Source organism: Epinephelus lanceolatus, chromosome 12 (assembly GCF_041903045.1).
Source record: "Epinephelus lanceolatus isolate andai-2023 chromosome 12, ASM4190304v1, whole genome shotgun sequence".
Classification (NCBI taxonomy): domain Eukaryota; kingdom Metazoa; phylum Chordata; class Actinopteri; order Perciformes; family Serranidae; genus Epinephelus; species Epinephelus lanceolatus.
Window position 1 is genome coordinate 5,605,172 of NC_135745.1, and position 22,329 is coordinate 5,627,500.

A 22,329-nucleotide genomic window follows, 5' to 3' on the forward strand; every position below is an offset into this window, starting at 1 on the left:
GGTGCCTGTGAGTTTGTTAGACATCCCAGCAAAAGGACCTTTCACTTAACTCCTCAGATGAATTTATTTAAATAACTGTTGGGAACCACTGGACTGAAGTAGTGATGGGCAAAAATGAATGAACTAATTCTTTTGAACAAAGCTTGCTTCTTTTTTTGTGTGTCATGTGTATTGGGTCAGCTTGTTAAACGTCTAAGTGCTGATGAACCCACAACTTTTCCCACTCACAGTTGCCATAGGATACTACTTATGCTGCCTGATAGCAGCGCACTGAGTGAATGAGAAGCAACTGAATCTGACTCCAGTCCAGACAGCCTGGCAGTTACACTCATGTGGACTTATTTATGAAATCTGTGAGTAGATGTGCACATAAAAACATTGGTACTAAAAACCTACACCAGATTCATGAATGCCACAGGAAACTCAGATTTGATCGTAGGTCCATTTTGTGTTCAAGAATGCCAATCAATCATAAATTGACAGCGTGCTCCTGCTAGTCAGCAATTAGCATACATCCCTGCCCATTTATAGCCAGTGACACCATATATGGAGGTGATAATTACTATGGATAGGTGCATCCTGTCGACCTGCGAACATGGAGCAAAGAAAGCGAAAGAGAGAAAGAAAAACTTATGACGCTGAGACTGATGTTATTTTGGGTGAAGTGTAGAGAAAAACATTTTACTTCTGTGAGTAGTGGAGTGACAGGGACAGGTAAATCAAAGGCCTGGGAGGTAATGGATGCCATAAACTCTGTGTTCTCTGAGATTGCTTCAAGTTGAGCAGTATGGGGGGTTTTTGGTTTGTTTTTTTGCCACTCAGTGTGTGGTGTACTTCTGGGGATATTTTGGTCAGGCAGCTGGGAACATGGAGGCAGCTGCCCAGAGGAAGAGAGGCTTTGCTCAGTCAGGCTCCAAAATAAGGCTGTTTTCTCTCTTCTGCTTAGAAGTAGTGAATTTACAGCTCATAACAACTTCATGTTACACAGTCTCTGGCTTTTGCTTGATATCTAAAGTCTAAATGTTGTTGCACATTTCCAATCCATGTTACATGGACGTCACTGTCACACTAACATCCCGCTGAGCCCCGTTCAAACTCATATAACTCTATATGGACAAAAAGGAACTAACAGTCATATATTCGTACTGAACAGCAAAATCTGATTGGACTGACATAATTCTAAATCAGGCACAGCCCTAGAAGTAGAACAGGTGAGCCATGAAATACGATCAGGAACTAATTTTTCAGGTTATTGACACTACATGAATGCAGCACAAGGCTGCAGAGGTAACTGGATGTCTGCTACTTGGTCCTCGAACAGATTTTTGGTCAGTAACATGTCTGCAACATCATATTGAGCTTAAATGGCCTATCTACATACATTTGGGATGCTGAATCAATGCATTAAAATTAATACTGTAGCTTTAATAATTCACAGAGAAACTGACATTATACTCTGCAGAAAGTATCAAAAGTCAAAATGTTCGATACATTGACATGAATCAACTCGAAGGAACTGATACTATGAAAAGAATTAGTCTGCCCATCACTGGTTAAAGCTTCACATGAACACAAAAGTAATATACTACTCATGCATCAGTATTAACAATGTAATGTCACAGTAAATACTTGATACTCTGATACGTATCACTTTAAAATTCTGTACTTATGCTTTAGTAGTATGTTGAATTGAGAACTTTAACCACAATGGTGTTTACTTAAATCTGAGAACTTCCACCACTATATTGTGGCTGTGTTTATAGATGATAGCATTTACATTAATTATATTATATTTTAGATCATTCTTAGATTCAGTACCACAGGTAGAGAACCTCTGAGGAAGGTGAACCCATCATGAAGTGAACTATAATTTCATAGAAGCAGCTTCTGTACAGATTTTTGAGGCTGAGCTTCGTCTGTAGTGCCTGTATGCAGTGCATGTGAAAGGTGAGTGGATATGATCAGCTCCTCTTCTCCCCATTAATACTCAGCAATACACAAAATGTGTTAATATTAAAAAACAAACAAACAAAAAAAGGAGTCATTGCTGTGTTGTCCCAAACCTTTTATTGCAGCAACAGATCATTTACAGAAAACTGTGACTCTTCAAATCCCCACAATCCATCATTACTTCACAATAATTTAATCACCATCTACAGGACAGTATTAGAGCTGCAGACAACAATGAGGCAAAGAGACGGGCAGTTTTTAACCAACAACTTTATTTCTCCATAACACAGTGGAGCTCAGTCTGCTGCAGCTGTCATACTGTTTCCAGCAGACACTGTCAGTTAACAACTGCCACCTCCTTTGTCTGGAAGCAAAGCTGTCCATGCTGTTGCAACCCTTTCCAGCAGTACATGAAAAAGATGAAACATCTCTTTCACCAGGTTGCTGCAGTGTGATGCTCTGCCATTTGATTTTATTGCTCTTCCTTTTCTATTGTTAGAGAATAAAATTTGTCCTGAAGTAGCACAGCCCCTTAAACCTGCCTGTCACAAACAGCTTATGGCTTTACAAAAAGCTTTTAAAGCATTTTCAGAAAATGAATTTTTTTTTATTTATTTATTTCTCCGAGTCCTTTTTAAAAATGTTCCTTTTAAAAATCTAGAAGCTCTCTCTTGGTAAAGATTGTAATCTTCAATGTTAAAAAGGTTTTACAGTTCACACTGACTTACAAAGTGTCAGGAAGTAGAAAAGACCAGCTAGTGGACAAGACATCCTACAAAAACAACTACTGCACACCGTCAAAACAACCTGCTAGTTACGATAAGTCAGGACTAGAGACACAGAGTGGGACTGTGACACCACATGATAGAATAAAAAAGAGGTATGTTTTACTTAGTCTCTCTTCTTCCACTTACAGTAGTGTTGGAATTAATCCCAAAACATCAGATCTACATATTGTTTATTGTCAGTATAACAACAGAGATGTGTTATCCACAGGGCTGCATCCATCATCATCCCAAAACTGTCTTAGTGTCACGGGAAGAACAAGGATGGTACCTGCAGATCTGGACATCACCTTCAAAATAAGATACAGAACGCTCTCATTTGGCTTTCTTAGTTCCACAGTTTTAGTTTTGTGATGAAATCATGTGTAAGATGATGCTTTGCTCTCTGATCTCTGGGCCTGCAGGGGCCAGGGGCCCTGCTGCTACCATGGAAACAATGACTAAAAGACACACCAAGACAAATTCTGATGCCACAAAAGAAAAGGGAACAGTGACTAAAGAAACATGTCACCAAGTTTCCCTTTAATAAAACACACTGCCAAAGATGATGAAAACAAAGATCATTTAACTGGTGTCAGTCAGCCAGTTAGTTGTTGCCAACTTCCACAGGAATGTGATGCCTGATCTATTTAACCCTCTGTGAGCTAGGGATCTTTTACACTGAAGCTACCATTAAAGAAAGTGGAATCTGGTTGACACAGGGTTAAACTATCCTGTCTGAATCATCACGTATAACTGGAGTGTTTAGGAGAAGAATCTTTACACCAGTTTGACAGCTCTGCGTCATCCATGATGTCCTCATTCACATCACAGTTTAAACTTGAAGCTTAAAGTCACAACTTCATATTTCAAATGATTTGATAGTCTAGTTCCATGGTCTTGGTATCTGAACATATGAAAAAAAAGAACAGCTAGGAATGTAGAAGACACAAACACGCAGAGGTAAAGGAAGGTAAAGAACAAACAAGAAGAAAAACACTCGAAAACTACACAACATCTACGGCTCACAGAAAGGAATGATTAGTAAAAGATCTGCCAACACACAAGAACATGCTCATCATGGGATACATGAGGAATTCATACACACACACACACACACACACACACACACGGTCATACACATGCACACACTCACAAGCTTTCTCTGAATCCACATGCTAGCACACGGCTCATCCTGGAGTCGACACATACTGAGTGGTAAATAAACAGGCTGGGTGAGGAAGGGGGAGAGAGGCGGGGGACACACATCACATCAGCTTTGCATAGAATCTACCACACTGTGACCGGTAACACAGCTGAACGGAGACGGTCTTCTAAATTCTTAACTTACAATAGAGGGGCAGAAAATTACATTTTAGTGTAACTATTTTTTTACCTGCAATTTTAAAAACAGGATGGAAACGCCCAGAGCAACAGAAACATTGTGTAGTGTTCAGAACAACAATTTTTGTTTTGAATCTGTGAAGCTTCTGAAGCTGCAAAGTCCCATACATCACTGTATAGACCTGAATCTGCTAACTCAAAGACTGACTTCAATATGCCAAATGATGGCTCACATATGAACTTTGGCCTCATTTTCCTTGGCAACAAATTCAGCTCCAGGAAGCCAAACTACATCACTGAGAGACTTCAAAATAAAGTTCCAGACCGGTTTAATGTTACAGCTCTTGCAGATAAGACTCCAGTAGACTGGCTGCAAGTAGAGCACATAGAGCTCACATGGCCCGACCATCTGGCCACAGTCACACACGCCTAAATCACCCTGAACGAATATGAACATGGATGCTCTACTAAAAGAAGAAAAAAAGAATAAAGGAAAGGTGAACACAGATTCAAAGAAAAACCGGAAGGTAGAAAGATGAGTACCATGTTAGTAAACAATCCATCCATTATCTCACATTTACACTGACAGAACATTTAAAGGAAGGTGTGAAAACAGAGGGAGGGGGAGACAGATGGGGAAGAGAGTGTTGTCGTGACAACTCAATCGTTTCTCTGGAAGGGGAGAGGTGTATCATCGCTCTGAGCACGCTCAGATGGTGCTGATGCAAGGTCAGTGGGTCCCTGCTCCGTCACCGCGACGACTGCTGCAGTCTCTACGTTTCTATGGAGAGCACAGACAGGATGTTTAGTCTTCACTGATGCTGCACTTGTGTTTGAATGTAGGGTATTGAGAGGAGCTTTATGTTGTAAGATAAGGTGTTGTATAAGTTTGCATTTGTACAGATATGGAGGCATGATGTCAGTTCACCAGGTGTGTTGAAGACAAATGCAGAAATACTTTTACAGGGTTCCTACACATTTGGAATTTCAAAATTCCATACTTTTCCATACCCTAATTTCCAGACTTCTGCTGGGTTTTTTTTTTTTTTTTTTAAATATGTGACATCTGAGTAAATATATCAGTGTATCATATTTCACATCATATTTAATTATTCTTAATAGGCGATTGTAGCCAAGTACCATAATGGCATGTAAATAAAACTCAGGTAAGTTCAATGTCTGGGCTGAGGCAAAACGGTTGGGACTCTGGGTGCAAACGATGCAGTAATGAGACGTCTGTGTTTTTTCCTTTCATGTGGCTCAGAATCGCCTCCTCCCCCATGTTGGCGATGTCAAACGATTTCACACAAAGCTTGCATCTAGCTCTGTGTATGAATTGGGAATCCTTGGCCAACCAGTATTTATATATGGTATTGTCAAGCCACCCATCCAAAAACTTGCATCTACCCATTGTGAACCACGTGAAACTCGTCTTCTTGTCGAAGGTGCAGTATTGGAGTGAAACTTGATACCTGGGGAGGAGGAGGAGGCTCATGGGGCAGTGGACTGGACATACCACTTGTCAATCAGGTAAAAGGGGCGGTATGTTTTTTGAGACATTTGCTCTCACACAAACTGTGCTTGGCCCGGCATAAAACACGATCCAGACTGATTAAATTATTTTTGGAAATACCTAATTTTCTATTTTAGAAAACAGTATTTTAGAACAGTGGTAATAGTCTGGAAACAAATATTTTTCCATACTTTATTTTTCATTTTCCATACTTTTTAATACCCAGAAATTGATAAAATTTATATCCATACTTTTCCATACTTTCCATACTCGCGTAGGAACCCTGCTTTTAGTGACAAAGGGTTTTTCCTGGAGAGGGGTTTTCTATGCTATTGATGCAACTGTAGCAGAATAAACTTCTGTGTCTGAGTGGATTCCACTCTCAGAACAAATGGGGGAAAAGAGACAAAAGTCCTTTCACCTGCTTCCTAACACAAAGAACCGATTATATGTTGTCCTGTTAAAGCAGCCAAAGTGCAGCTGACTATCAGTTCCACGCTGACAGCAGATATGCTCCTGCAGACAGCTGTTCTGGCCTTTTGCCATTACCTTTGTGCTACATTATGTTTCATCAGTTTCCATCTCTAGGCCAAGATAAGAGCCTCTAACATCAAAACAAATCTACATACAAGCTTTACGTTTGACTGCGTCCACACTAAAGTGCCTACATTTAAAAACACTGCTTAGATAAACAACTAGAAAACACCTACTTTCACATGTTAAGATCTCCATTCACACTGAAACACCCAATTACAGCCGAAAACCATTAAAGGATTGCCTCAACCCCCAAATGACCATTTGTATATCAATTAGTGGGCGTGTTGATAATGTTTATATCATGGCACATGTGCAAAACCAAAAGAAACTAAACATCAGAGGGTGAAGAAGAAGGGTCAGAGTTCTTATGAGAAAATGGCTTGAGTTTCACTTTCCTTTCAGTTCCCCATCAGAAAAGGCTGTCTGTTTGGTAAGTAATGATCATACAACTGGATAAATGAGACTTGGATTATACTGCACGAGTTGTGCGAGACTTTTTAACAGATGTTTTGATATAGTTTTGCTGTAGTTAAATGTGGTCCCCTCTGACTTCAATTCTAGGCATGCAAGAAAAGGTTTTCTTCACATATTCAACTTAACACAGGGCGAGTAACTGATATAGAAAGGCTCATTTGGGTAGGGTTAAGCACTCCTTTAATAGATTTGTTGATTGACAGAAAATGAATTGCCAACTATTTTAATAATCAAATACCACTACTTGTAATTTTTCAAGCAACTATACCAAACATATTCTCATTTCAAAAGAAAAATATGAGGATTGTAAACTGAATCTCTTTGGATTTTGAACTGCTGGCCAAACAAAATAAGGCATGTGAAGATAGCACCCTTTGGCTTTTAAAAAGAGTTTTCTGACATTTTACTGGCCAAATGATTAATCGAGAAAATAATTAGCAGATAAGGAGCTCAGTGTGGACCAGAAGCTGAAACAGGAGAAAGATATGTTTAAAGATTTAACCAGCTTAGTGTGGACATGTTGTTAGATCATATACAGTGTTAAGCCTAGTTCACATTACACGATTTTCACCGCGTTTTTGATGTTGCAGAGGATCTTGAGAGCCACTTTGGTGAGTCGGCAGATAATCTGCCACGACAAGTCCTCATGTGTGAACAAGCCTACGAGCAAGTTACCCCCTCGCCTGTGACTGGGACTGGATATCTGGAATGCTAGAAAACTGGAGAAGTCTGATACGACTGACAAAGAGCATCAGCCAATGAGAGGCAGGATACGTCCCACGTCAGCACACCGGAGGATGGAAGAAATGTGAGGAGGACAAACCGCAGGGTTGCCACTTGCCAGGTCCGCTTATTAGCCCTGACTTTGGGCTTGTTTCTAAAGTGGAGTTGCTTATCTGGGCTTGCTCTCTGAACGTCACCTTCCTCTATATATATCCGTCTAATAAGTTATTCAAATGCATGATAGTCGCTTCTTTTGGGCTTGTTTCCGTAGCCCTGGTTGCTTGTTTCTCTAAGACCTGGCAACACTGACAAACCCGCAAGCAACAACAACAATGGCGGTGTCCACAGGATCACGGGGAGCGCACTGTGTTTTGGACCCAGATTCAACACTGGGAAGAACATCCATGCCTTTACGATGTGTCGTCTCCAAGTTAAAAAACGTAGTTTAGTGACGTCACCGCGTTATCTGGGGCTCTGTCGGCGAAGGCTCCGTGGAGAAATCTTGTGGTGTGCACACACAGGTCGTAACGCAGTTGGCGAGACTCCCCATGACAGAAACACACGTCGCCAGGTATGAACACTCAAAAGATTATGATAGTCTCCGCGACACAAAATCAGGGTGAAAATCGTGTAATGTGAACTAGGCTTTAGGTCATCACTATGAGCAGGAAGTAGGTTGAAAACAATAGTTACCTGTAGGCTCATCCTGAATCTGTTCCTCTGCTGCCACAAACTCTGCTGCTGCAAAGAGAGACATGCAGAAGTGAAATCACACCATCTTAAAATAATTGGAATATCCCCTTACAAAAAATGTGTCCCCATCAAATGTACAGTGCATGCTGGTGTGTGTGTGTGTGTGTGTGCATGTCTACCTTCTTCTGCTGCCTCCTCTGCTTGGTGTGCTACTTCTTCTCTCTGTGTGACTGTGGAACAAAAAACATGTGAAACCATTAACCAACTGTAAGCTCATGAGAGTAGAATCAGTTAACACATAACTTCAGCTCTAATGCCTCATCCTAACAGCTTGGCAGACACTGTGTCAATTGATAGCAGATTTCTAAAGTATAATTTCCCTGAATAATACTAATGGCCTGCTAGCACAGAATAACAGTGTGTGCTGAAGTGTTTTTATTGACCCTGATAAGGGTGGTTCCTCAAACTATGAAAAGATCCTCCAGTCTGAAAACACCTAAACTGCCAGGACTACATTTTAATGTAGACACATGAAAACAGATAGCCCGCAGACACAAGAGTTGTAATCTTAAACTCTGACAGAATAAGGGCACACTAACACTTGTGCAAAATTAACATTGGCAAATAGTTGCCTTCTGTTCACTTTCATTAATGTGAGCAAAGGGGCAAATAAAGCATTCACTTCCATTAGCAAAGCCTATTCACATCTTTGCATCTTGTGGAATTCAAATTCAGTGAGCACCGACTGGCAAAGTTTTGCCAAATGGTTGTTACTAGCAAGCTACTGTAGCTAACATTACTTTATTAGCTAACAAGCTAGCTTTCCATGTGCATCACACCCAGCACTGCCCACATTCAGCACAAATAACAATTTAGCAGGCGATGGTCACTCTTCTGCATTCACTGTGACCGTGTCCTAAAGATGTCCAAACCATGTGAGTCATCACATACGCGCCTTCATATACTAGAGTTTTGGATATTCAAGCTTTGGAATTTGCTGGAAAGTGAAAAAGCAGATTTCCCAAAGCATGATGAGAAGATCAATACCACTCATATCTTTGGGTTACATTTAAGGCTACAGCCAGCACAAACACTGGAAACATGAGGCAACAGTTTGTCTCTGTCAACAAAGTCCGCCCACCAGCGCCTCTGAAGCTCCTTAATTGACATGTTAGATCTAATTTGTTTAATCCACACACAAAAAAAAACATAGTGTCAAACAACAATGTGACATCTTATGTTGTGCCAGATTATTTTTTGGCTGATCAGAAGAAGTACAGACTTCAGGAAGTTACCATTTTACTGCCAAGAAACAGACTTTTTTCATTTTCAAACGTGTTGTCTTCAGACCCCACTAACTCTGACTCAAGTGACATTACTTGAGGCAACTTTTCAGACTTTGCACAGCTTACAGCCTTTACTACTTTTTTCACACATGCAGTAGTATTCCTAGGAGTTGATGTAAAAAATGGGTTCCCCAATAACAGGGAGAGTAGTATCAATCTTCTCCTCACTCAGACAGAAAGTGAATAAGCACACTTCCCAGAATGTTTAACTATTCCTTTAAGCTCAATGTTGAGATCAAATTCAAAAACTGGATATCTTGACAGCCCCATACATAACTGGTGTACCTCATCTTTCTACTTCTTTACTTTACTTTTTACCTAGTACTGTTTGCTCCTCCGCTACATCTTCTGGAGTTGCCTCTGTGTCTGCGACCTCCTCCACCTCCTCTTCTAAGGGAGCTACCTCCTCTTCAACTGGCTCCTCCACAGGAGCTGCCTCTTCTTCAACAGCCTCATCTAAAAGAGCTGCGTCCTCCTCTACAGCTTCTTTTAAAGACGCCTCCTCCTCTTCTTCCGCTACCTCCTCGATTGCTTCTTCTAATTCAGCAGCCTCCTCTTCAGTGGGCTCATCAGCAGGTTCTTCTGAAGGAGCAGCCTCTTCTTCCTCAGCTTCTTCTGCTGGAGCTGCCTCTTCCTCAGCTTCTTCTGCTGGAGCTGCCTCTTCCTCAGCAGGGGCTGCCACCACTTCTTCCACTACCTCCTCAACAGCTTCTTCCAAAGGTGCTGCCTCCTCTTCAGCAAGCTCCTCAACAGCTTCTTCTGCAGGAGCACTCTCCTCCTTCACAGTCTCAACATATGATGCCACCTCTTCAGCACTCTCCTCCGCTGCAGCCTCCACCTCTGCTGCAAACTCCTCCACAGCCTCGTCAGTAGCCGCCTCCTCCACAGCCTCATCAGCAGCCTCCTCCTCCACAGCCTCGTCAGCAGCCTCCTCCTCCACAGCCTCCTCTATTACTGCTTCCTCTTCAGCTGCTGCAACCTCTTCAGGCTGGTCTGCCATCACCTCTGCAACCTCCTCAACTGGAACAGCCTGAATCAAACAACAATGTCAAAGGTTAGAAAAAGATAAAGCTTTTCACATTTTCATTAGCTGTAAAGCACTTGTAAGAGGAAACAATTTTCCTGTTCCATGTGGTCAAGAGGTTATCCGCAACAGCACCTTTTGGTGCTGAATGATATTGGGACATTATGTAGGGATCATAGCTAGGGGCTGTGCCATAGTGGAATATGGTTTCAGCTGTTCACTATCGCTGCAGATATTTGTAGAGGCCTGTTTAAGAAGTACTTTTAGTCTGCAACAATTTTCCACATACAGATAACAGTATCTTTTACAGCAATTCTATTATATTATATATTACTTAGGGTGTTTCATGATGTTCATTAACATTTTTTTCAGGAAAAATCTACATGCTGGACTTGTAACTGATACTGATGATGATACCCTGTGCTTCTACCCTTTGAGTGAACAGGCCTTTTCTGGTTTAGGCAGATTCTCTGCTTATGAGCTAATGCTCTGATTGTCAGCCACACTGGAGGACAGTGAAGTTACAGCTGACTGATTTCAGACAATTCGAGAGCTACAGAGAGACGAGAACAACTAGAATAACTGCCTTGTGGTTGTATGTCTCCGTGAACCAGTCAAATTGCAGTTACAGTTTACATCCACATCTGACATGACCATTAAAAAAACTTTAAATATGGATGCTAATAAAAAGAAGCTACATACAGTATGTAAAAACATGGATGCTTCACACACACATACACATTTCCCTCCCAGCAGAGGATCTATACAATCAGCACAGTTTCAAGAAGGACACCCAAGATTAGTGTCACCAATTCAGTATCTGACCAAATGTCTCCCCTTCTGTTCCTGAGATACGATGTTGGATTGTAACCAATAAGACATTTGTGTTAAGTTTGTCATAATTAGTGTATGAATTCTCAAAAACATAATGCCTACAGCCACGGCTATCACCAGCACGGAGAAATAAAAACCAGAATTTCTTGTTGAAAGAGGGTGATGTTAGTTGACTCAGGGAAAGTGGGAATAAATAACTTTCTTTTCACAGTCATTACACCTTAAAGAACTAAAACCAACAGAGACCCTAGACCTGCGGGCAGGTTACCGGGGTCCAAGCACTGATCAGCAAATTTAAACAACAAATTTCTGCTGTGGAGTCGGGACATGTTAATGTTTATCTGTGTATCATTTGTTTGAAACAAATATTGTGTTTTGTGCTTACAGCAAAATTTGCAATATCCACTGAAGCATGGGTGACTACTGAGAAGAAATACTTCTCTTTCAGCATTTGGGGGAGAAATTGTGATGATACATTTATATCAATTATTTCATTAAACTAGGAAGTGGTCTCAGAAAAATAATCTGCACACCTGAATGCGTGACCAGTGCAGAGAAGACACAAAAAACTCAAACACCTTCTCGCTTGCTGCTGGTATATTTATACATTACTTAGAATTAATCAACTGTTAATTTATGATATTTTGTTCATCATGAAGTCTAAAATATAACAGTATAAAACACCATCACTTCATCATTTAATTACTGTATCCTATTAGACATTTGTGTGAAATTATATAACAATTAACTATGATGCAACACGCAATAACAAAGTCTGCATACTTCCTCCACAGGGGCATCTTCGTCCACAGCAGGAAGCTCCTCCAGCACCTCTGGATCCTCCTCGATCACCTGCAAAGGAATACACCACCCAGATGTCATCAGCTGGTTTTTGGTAGATTCCCTTAAGGACTAAGTCTGTCACTGATTAAATATTAAGCTTCTTGAGAACATTTGAATTTACAAATTCAACTTTAAGCAGAGAAGATTTTTAATAAGATTGAACATTGAAAGAGCATTCAAAAAATGGGTGTCTGCAATTAGACCCAGTTCCTCTGATGGTTTTCTAGAAATGGACCTGGCCTGTACCAACCTCAGGAGCCTCTACAGGCTCTGGCTCTGGCTCTGGCTCTGGCTCTGGCTCTGGCTCTGGCTCTGGCTCTGGCTCAGCCTCAGCCTCAGGCTCGGATGCAACCACCTCAGGCTCAGGTGCTACCTCAGGTTCAGGCTCTAAAGGGAGAAGCAGAGTTGGACACATTATCTCGTGTACACACAAACCACAGTTTGGCAGTCAGTATGATCTGCAGGGTCCATCCTGCAAGAGGCAGTTCACACCAAGCCCTGGACTGGAGAGAGTCTTGTTGGTGTCATATTGTGACATCTTCAATTTGTAAGTGAGACAAGGCTAACATTCATGTTAGCAACTTAATAGTTTTAAATTACCTACTGCCTCCTACCACACCTGCACTTATAACATCAGCTAATCAGTGGAGTATTTCTAGTCTTCTCAAAGATGACCCAACAGAACAAGACAGCATTTTTGCCTGCACTGATGAAGGCCGTTATTATCCAGCACCACTGTCACATGAAAACATTCACACTCATACTGTCACACATACCTGGTGGTGGTGCAGAAATGTCCTCTGCTACAGCAGCTTCAATAACATCTTCTACAGCCACAGGCTCAGGCTCAAACACAGCTGAGGACACAGGGGGATCATGTTGAGGAATGAATGAGCAGTGAATGAAAAAGGTTTCCATTTTTAAAATTCAAAAAGCACTTTAATTTTCTGCCCATGCAGATTATTAAAATGAGCAGTTCAACTTTGATGGCTCGTCTGTATGTTAAAAGGTCCACTGCAAACATCAGATACACTAAAATGTGAATATCTTACTATGCTTCACTGCAGCTTCTTCTCACAGGAGCAGAGTAAACAGTGTTGTTTCAGCTTTGTTTATTGACATTTTGTGTTGGTTTTATTTTGATTTCAATTTTTCTAAACAAAATAAATTTATTGACCACATGTCTGACCCTGTCTATAATCCCTCCCAATCATCACTTATGACCCACTTTCAGTGCGGTGGTGTATTTTTCTGGAGAGACTCTGCCCTCTGCCTGAATTTTCTAATTTTCTGTGTTCAGGATGTTTATGGGAGTGTACCCCCACAGCGCTCATAACAAGTTAGCAGCACAATTGCAGATAGGCACAAGTATCTGACAATTCTGCATAGTATATGTTTAACAATCCATTTATAAAGAAAACCTTTAAAGAAGGTTGTTAGCTTTTCAACAAAACAATTTTAGCCACCTAAAAAAAAGTCCCACCTAAAAAACAACAATCAGCTCAAGTGTATGCTATATTGAGAGTATTTCACGGCTTTACCTTTCTGTCAGAAAGGGATTCTCTCAGGGAAACTAAATCTATTATAGCACTCTCTTCAAAGCCAGACTTCACTGAGAAAAACTCATTGAACTGATTCAATAGTCGCTGAACATAATAGCTGCTGGTCTACTGCTGCCTCAATCAGTTAGGTTGTTTGTGTTATTGTGTGACTTCAGTGTTTTAAAGGATTGGCTCTGATTCACTGTAGTCACACAAAAACACAAACTAACTTAGTGTCTGGGGCAGCGGTGGACCAGCAGCTCCCGTATTCAGTGAGCTAAAGTTTTTATCAATGGAGTTTGGCAGCTTTGACGAGAGCACAGATCGGCAACTACAGCTGCAACAGCAACCCTGTTGGAACGGGCTTCCTGACAGAAAGGTATGGGGGTGAAAATACTCTTCAAGTAGCGTACACTTACACTGATTTATTTTTTTTTAGGTGACTAAAATGTATTTTGCTGCTGCTTGCGGAACGTGAGTGTATGGGCAACTTTTATGGTACCTTCTGGTGTTGCTTCAGCTTCAGCAGCTTCCTCTGGAGCAGCGGCTTCTTCACTACGGGCAGTGACCACAACAGCCTTCTCTTTCAGTCCTACATGAGATGAATGCACATGTTGCTGGCAGGAAACACGTTTGTGTACAGACTCTTTAAACATGCTGACAAATATCAGCCCATATTTAATGATTACGCGTTTTGAATATTACTGATATCATACACAACTTATGAAGATACAATACATACAATTAATTTAGCTGGTACTGCTGGACAGTGGGGAAAGTATATGATGTACTATAAATGAACAGGAACTAAAAATGTGTTGCAAATAAGGTATCATATAACACTGCATTCACATATCAACATTTCCAATCAAACCATCTGAAAAAGGCATGGGGTTTCTTTTGCTGACTGACTGACTGACTGACTGAAGTTAACAATAACAATGTCCAATTATCATTTGTTTCAAGCTGACAAACATCAGCGTTACATTTCATTGCATATTTTTGAGAAGTAATTTTGTTTTCAAATCACTTGTCATTGATGTAATGTGGTAAAAAGTTATTTTTTAGGTGAAAGTCCAACTGAGTGTTTGTCTGATCTCCATTTCCATACTTGCCCCCAACATACATTCTGGAGGAACCACAGACACATGTGACTTTGATGTCAGAAAAGAGGCATTTCCTGGGATCCAGAAACTTTATTGACAAAAGAAAACAACACATTTATGATAGTGGAACACAAATCTCCCTAAATTTAGAAAAACTCACATCTTGTTACAAGTTAATAACAGTGGAGAAATTGGTGGTCTAGTCAAATCTAAACAAGATCAATAACACTATATCACACTCGGAACCAACACTATCAGGGTATCTTGCAGTGCTTGTTCCGACCCCTGCAATTTCAAGCTCATCATTTTCCATCACTCCCATCCTTCCCAATCATCCCCGTCTATGCTGACCCTTTAAGTAAAAGCACTGATGGTGTACTGTGGAAAATTCTGTGAAAAAATGTAAGCTGTACCAACATCTGTACCAGTGATTTCCAACTGGTTAGTTTACAACCCAGAAGTGTGGCAAAGTTCTCTCATGGCACTTGGTGCTTGGCGCTGTCCACTGTCTAATCAGCCTTGATTTTATGGGTCAACACAGTCCCTCGAGTCTCTCTCATGGTCATAGAAGTAACTAGCTAGCTCCAGAACATGGCCGAAAGAAACTACGACACATTGTTACATTTACCAAACATAATAAGCCTGTCTAGCTGGAAAATTACCTTTCTTTATGATATTTTCAGTAAAGCAACTGCTGTTTTCCTATTGTTAGGCCTATGAACATATACTTAGCTACTTTTTCATTTGTTGGGTTAAAATCCTCAAACGGCACATTGTTGTCGTTTTTAATTTTGTGAAATAATATTTAGTAAGTGATCGGTTGCCGTGTGCACCATAATTACTGAGGAGAGTACCCACCAGTTGGTTACCACTCCATCTGTGCATAGACCAAAAATGGCTCGGTATTATTTGACTTCTTTGTCAATATGATATAATATAATATAATATATATATATATATATATATATATATATATATACAGTACAGGCCAAAAGTTTGGACACACCTTCTCATTCAATGCGTTTTCTTTATTTTCATGACTATTTACATTGTAGATTCTCACTGAAGGCATCAAAACTATGAATGAACACATGTGGAGTTATGTACTTAACAAAAAAAGGTGAAATAACTGAAAACATGTTTTATATTCTAGTTTCTTCAAAATAGCCACCCTTTGCTCTGATTACTGCTTTGCACACTCTTGGCATTCTCTCCATGAGCTTCAAGAGGTAGTCACCTGAAATGGTTTTCCAACAGTCTTGAAGGAGTTCCCAGAGGTGTTTAGCACTTGTTGGCCCCTTTGCCTTCACTCTGCGGTCCAGCTCACCCCAAACCATCTCGATTGGGTTCAGGCCCGGTGACTGTGGAGGCCAGGTCATCTGCCGCAGCACTCCATCACTCTCCTTCTTGGTCAAATAGCCCTTACACAGCTTGGAGGTGTGTTTGGGGTCATTGTCCTGTTGAAAAATAAATGATCGTCCAACTAAACGCAAACCGGATGGGATGGGATGGCATGTCGCTGCAGGATGCTGTGGTAGCCATGCTGGTTCAGTGTGCCTTCAATTTTGAATAAATCCCCAACAGTGTCACCAGCAAAACACCCCCACACCATCACACCTCCTCCTCCATGCTTCACAGTGGGAACCAGGCATGTGGAATCCATCTGTTCACCTTTTCTGCGTCTCACAAAGACACGGCGGTTGGAACCAAAGATCTCAAATTTGGACTCATCAGACCAAAGCACAGATTTCCACTGGTCTAATGTCCATTCCTTGTGTTTCTTGGCCCAAACAAATCTCTTCTGCTTGTTGCCTCTCCTTAGCAGTGGTTTCCTAGCAGCTCTTTGACCATGAAGGCCTGATTCGCGCAGTCTCCTCTTAACAGTTGTTCTAGAGATGGGTCTGCTGCTAGAACTCTGTGTGGCATTCATCTGGTCTCTGATCTGAGCTGCTGTTAACTTGCGATTTCTGAGGCTGGTGACTCGGATGAACTTATCCTCAGAAGCAGAGGTGACTCTTGGTCTTCCTTTCCTGGGTCGGTCCTCATGTGTGCCAGTTTCGTTGTAGTGCTTGATGGTTTTTGCGACTCCACTTGGGGACACATTTAAAGTTTTTGCAATTTTCCAGACTGACTGACCTTCATTTCTTAAAGTAATGATGGCCACTCGTTTTTCTTTAGTTAGCTGATTGGTTCTTGCCATAATATGAATTTTAACAGTTGTCCAATAGGGCTGTCGGCTGTGTATTAACCTGACTTCTGCACAACACAACTGATGGTCCCAACCCCATTGATAAAGCAAGAAATTCCACTAATTAACCCTGATAAGGCACACCTGTGAAGTGGAAACCATTTCAGGTGACTACCTCTTGAAGCTCATGGAGAGAATGCCAAGAGTGTGCAAAGCAGTAATCAGAGCAAAGGGTGGCTATTTTGAAGAAACTAGAATATAAAACATGTTTTCAGTTATTTCACCTTTTTTTGTTAAGTACATAACTCCACATGTGTTCATTCATAGTTTTGATGCCTTCAGTGAGAATCTATTATGTAAATAGTCATGAAAATAAAGAAAACGCATTGAATGAGAAGGTGTGTCCAAACTTTTGGCCTGTACTGTATATATATAAATAAAATTATATATATATATATATATATATATATATATATATATATATATATATATATATATATATATATATATATATATATATATATATATATATATAATAATACTGCTGATGAAACACTAAGTTTTAGTATTAAGACCAAAATGACACTTTTAATGCATAACTCTAAAAAGTAAAATCTTTTCTAAAAATGTCTTTTTAACTTCATTTGACAAAAGAAGCCAAACTCCTATTGTGTTGTGTTGCATGGTGTCTAAGCACAAGTAAAAGCTGTTTATAATTGGCAAAATATTGATCTAAATCATCAAGGAAAAAAGTAAGTAGAATAAATAATAAAATGATGTATCTGACTCAACGTTTGGTTCCAGCGTTCAGCATCTTGGAGGTTTCTATACTTGGTACACCAGACAGGTTTTGGTCAGTACCTACATCATCCCTTAAGTTGAAATGATTAACACTAGCTTCCTACGGGATCAAAATATTCCTATAAAGCCATATAATTTCACTTTATTTCCTGCTTCTATTGTCAGATTTATCAGCTCTGCTTCTCTTTCGGTTTTCTCTGCCGGACTCTTTCCCTCTCCCCTTGTCTTCTTCCCAAGCTTCCTTTCCCTCTCCCTCCACCTTTTTCTCTGACTTCTCCTCTTTCTCCACTCCTTTCTTTGACTTCTTCTCCCCGTCTCTCTCTTCCTTGCCCTCCTCTTCCTTTTTTTCATCCAGTGGTTTTGCTTTTTCCTTCCTTAGTTTCTCCAGAGCCTTCTCCATCTCTTCTTTTTCTATCTTCACCTCTTCCTCTTGCAGCCTGGTGGCCACTCTTTCCTTTACTCTGGCCGTTATTTCCTTCCTCCCTAGCTCCATCTCCTTCTCCTCCTCCTCTTTGGCCAGGAGCTGCCTGACCTCTGCCAGAGCCAGCTTGGCGATTTTCTTGGCCTCCACTCGTTCATGGATGATGGCCAGCTGCTGCTTTAAAGCCTCCCGGAGCTTCCAGCCTGCATCCTTGGTTGAAGAGGTTTCTGGGATGGATGAGCAACAACACTGTTTGGTGTTTCACCACTCATAAAATAAGTTTTTTAGGATGAAGACCATGCCCAAATTCAATCTGTTACTGGACATCACCACACATCAGGCAGGCGTGTGAATGTCAGGATGAATTACAACCTTAAATTGGTTCCATGCCATAGTCATATTTTCTCCTACAAGCAGTGTGGAGACTTAGTGGACCAAACTGGAAGCTTAAAATGGTGTAAAACAGCATTACACAACATGTACACCAATTGTGTTACTGGTGTTAAAAACTTACCAAAATTAAGGTACTCCAGTAAAACCTGAGTAGTGTACTAATCAAGCACATGATTAAGCCAAAAATGGGCAAATCACTGCAAAAAAACAAAAACAAAACCCTCGACCCTTTCATGATGGGTTAATAACTCATTCATAGAATAAACCTGGGGGGTAGGAGGGGGGCACTCAGATGGACCTAAGATGTCTTGTGAGTAGTTGACACTTTATTCATTAGTCTAGCCCACACTGCAACACAGCACAGCATCATGCACGTGGCTGTGAGACTATACCTTTCTTAGCTCCTCTCCTGGTTGCATCTCCAGGCTTTTCATCTGATGTTGCACACAAACAAGACGACAGTTAAGACTCTGGGCTCCTTTACAGGTTATACTTTTGTGGTTGCTACAGACTATGAGGTGATCAGCTGAATGGTTCATCACTCCTGTCCATTTACACACCTCCATACTATCAAATCCATTTAAAAGGCTGCATGAAACCAACCTCCAGGTGAAGCAAACCACACTGACTTTTTATAACAGAAGAGCACTGTTGCTGAATCTAACTTGACTATACATCAACAAGACATGAAACTCAAGTTCAACTGAGCAGAATTTAACTTAGGCCTGGTACTGACCTTTTTCACTGCAGACATTTTGACTGGTCATAGCAGGAAACGCATGGTAAATCTAATTTCTGTCTTAGTTGCATCAAGTGTCCTGGAACTAGGTCACCTAAATGGAATGCAGTCATTTTTATTGTTATCAATGACACCTGTGATGAGTGTGACAAAAGTCTACAGTACTCAGTGCTGACAGTTGACTGAAAGCCAAATTCTGAGTCACGACCACTTCATGGTGTACACAGTGAGGCAAACTATGGTTCATGTTGACAGGCCCAAGCCAACAGCCACTTAAGCCTTAAATGGGTCTCAGTTCCTCTGGTTCCCTCTTACTTCTCTCTGTCCTTCTGAACATAGGCAGTGGCAGGTGCGTTTGAAAACATACACAGTATCAATACTGAATTATGCCTGCTGACACTAGTAAGTCAAAGTAAATATAAGTGGTAGGGATCTAACGATCCATTGATTTGGGTCAATGTATTGATTCATAATCAACGATCATCAATCCACATCATTATGCATATTTGTATCACCACCTGCTAACGCCAACTCCCTGAGGTTCTGAATGAAAGAGGGAGTAACTGTTTAGCTTCACGTGCAACGTTGGTGGAGGAACACAAAAGACATAGATTGCCAAACACTCTTCTAACGCAAAACACACCCTGAGAATGACTGCAGCGTGTGAACCGACACGACAAATCACTATGACAGAGGCTGCTGCAGCTGCATCTATTGCAAGTACTGAAATAATCAAGGTGAGTTAGATTCAATGTGGATGGTTAGTGCTTATGTTAATGTAGTTCAGATCAGAAAAACTCAGAACAGTGAAGTTTTACGCTCCCTTGAATAAGCTGCCTTTAATTTTTCATGAATTATACAAAAAATTGTTACTACTGTTGCAATTTTCACTTGTTCCTGCAATTTCATTTAAAAAAAAATAAATTAAAAAAAAAAAATCTAAAAATGTTAAAAGATGCATCGCAAATGTTTTTGTAAACCTGCTGTTAAATCAGGCATTTCAGGCTGCAACAATCACAAAAACAACCTGCGTAATCCTGAAGACTTCTGAACTAATTACACTTTGTGTCACACCACACAGCAAAGTTACTGTTCTTGCTGTTAAAAATGTCAGTTTCAAGTAACTTGAACTGCAGCCAGTGAGTTACATGACATCTGTGCTCATCTCAATTTGGCTAAAAATGCTTAGAAGACATTTGCAAAACAAGTATAGCTCTCCAATTGTGTAAAACCAAGATTTTCGAAAAGGAGCGCATCCAGGTCCCGAAATTAACACCTGACAAGCTCCAAATGCGGGTAGATTTTCCTTTTGTTGAGAAAATCTCAGGAGGCTATCCACCACACAGGCAGGTAAATGTACCAAAAATGATCATGTAATTAAACTATACTGCGTTTTGGTGTCTTTTAGGGTCGCACTGCTGTGCTGTTCCTGTGCTGCTCCTGTGCTGTCTGTGTCACACATGCCCGCAGGTCTAAACAGTGCCATGAAACTGACCGTCTCAAGCACCCCTTTTGTGGCACAGTTTACCGTAAGGGACATCATCTGATCTGCTAAACTATCACTTGTCCTCGGACTGCTGCTAGCAAGCATTGTGCCCGTACTTATAAAGTTAACTAAACAATAACACAGAGGCCCTGCAGCCTGAACCATGATGGCAAACTCTTTATTGCCTCCTATGCTTGGGTGGTGAATTTTGTCATATACCAGTCACAGACTGACTGTACATGGCCTGAAAGAAGAGGGCTCTCTCACTGTTAAGTTAAAACAGCTCTGGAGTCCTGTATCTGCATGTCCTGTAACTTCCAGTGCTAGCTTGTGTGCATCAATAGCACCATGTGGATTCATCTACTCCACCCCAGAGCAGGAAAAGCCTGTTTCTAAGTCAGGTGTGATCCATGCATTCACAACAGCTGTTAAGTTCATTGTTAACCGGTTAACTCAGAAACACACACCCTCTGTCACATGCACAACACAATACACCTGCAGCCTGTTTAGCTGTCTGAGCTTGTAGCAGCAATCAGTAGAATCAAGCGTAATGAACCGAACATGCCTCCTCTCTGCATCCTTTCACTCAGCCCTCTGTGACTCTTAACACATCACACCTTTCCACTGCAGTGCACTCCTCTCTCTCATCTTTGACCCAGAACACAAACAAACTGGAATGACAACAATTTGGACATGAATAGATTCTACCATTGCATAGTCACAAACCTGAACCTTGGATTCAACAAACAGATTTTATGATTCATGGTTGACAACTGCAGGTGCAAGACACGTGAGCATGATCAAGCTACTAATAGACCTTTTTTCACAGCAAACATTCTGACTTGTCATAGGAGTAAGAAAAGCACAGATAAAATAAAAACATCACTGGCTTAGTTCTGTTAAGTGTCCCAGTAAGCTATTCCAGTGAGCCAACATGTACAATACCAGGACCTCCCTTGAGAGGAATGCAACCACTGTTAAAAATACACCTGTGCATTTCATCTTATCACATGTCAAAATGCCTGCCATGAATAAGGTCTATAAAGTTCTATATGCTGTTGCTGAGCAGCGGGATGACTTAAGACAGCTAACAAACCACAATATGAAGCTTGATTCCTGTAAAAAAATACAAGAATCTGAAGCATAGGAAGCACCAACTTGGCTCAATATATACTGACATGTTAAAAAAAAAAGCCTACAAACCTTGAGTGGGTTTTATGTTAGTTCAAGACCCTATTCCCACGTGGTATTAAGATGCAATCTGTATCTGGATACATTACCTGTATCACAGGGTTCTGCTTTTGCACCTGGTATATAAATTGTTCCTTTTATCTGCCCGTATCGTAATTGGATCTTAATTTGTGAATTTGGTAGGCAGATTTGTCAAACATGCTGCATCAGGGAAGTAATGTGGTATACTCTCGAAAGGACTGCTCAGGTGTACAAGGTGAGGTCCATGTCATAGGCCAATTTCCACTGCATGGTTCAGTGCCACTCAACTCAGCTCAACTCACCAGTGCTTTTCGGTTTCATTATCCACCCTGCACAGTATCTCCTCAGTGTAGGCGGGGGTCTCAGCTGATCAACATAGCAACACCGCATGAAACTG

The 22,329-nt window shown here is 40.8% G+C and overlaps 2 protein-coding genes across 11 annotated transcripts in view; both read right to left on the minus strand.

Annotated features, from left to right (window-relative positions):
• Window positions 1-2,048: 2,048 nt before the first annotated feature.
• Window positions 2,049-22,329, minus strand: part of LOC117272284 (uncharacterized) — a 47,872-nt gene continuing 27,591 nt past the window's right edge. For 6 of the 10 annotated variants that reach the window (XM_078172898.1, XM_033651125.2, XM_033651127.2 and 3 more), the window contains 8 exons: window positions 14,089-14,178; window positions 12,822-12,902; window positions 12,296-12,432; window positions 11,986-12,054; window positions 9,663-10,374; window positions 8,178-8,228; window positions 7,999-8,046; window positions 2,049-4,839 (listed from right to left, as the gene is read on the minus strand). In XM_078172898.1, coding sequence (XP_078029024.1) covers window positions 4,832-4,839; window positions 7,999-8,046; window positions 8,178-8,228; window positions 9,663-10,374; window positions 11,986-12,054; window positions 12,296-12,432; window positions 12,822-12,902; window positions 14,089-14,178 — 1,196 coding nt within the window. In that variant the 3' untranslated portion in view covers window positions 2,049-4,831. The remainder of the gene's footprint in view (window positions 4,840-7,998; window positions 8,047-8,177; window positions 8,229-9,662; window positions 10,375-11,985; window positions 12,055-12,295; window positions 12,433-12,821; window positions 12,903-14,088; window positions 14,179-22,329) is intronic. The other 4 variants (XM_078172899.1, XM_078172896.1, XM_078172897.1 and 1 more) reach the window with 1 other exon arrangement.
• The window catches only part of LOC117272286 (uncharacterized), a 10,684-nt gene continuing 5,782 nt past the window's right edge, over window positions 17,428-22,329 (minus strand). The window contains exon 2 of the mRNA XM_078172844.1: window positions 17,428-18,363. Within this exon, the coding sequence (XP_078028970.1) occupies window positions 17,824-18,363 (540 nt within the window). The 3' untranslated portion in view covers window positions 17,428-17,823. The remainder of the gene's footprint in view (window positions 18,364-22,329) is intronic.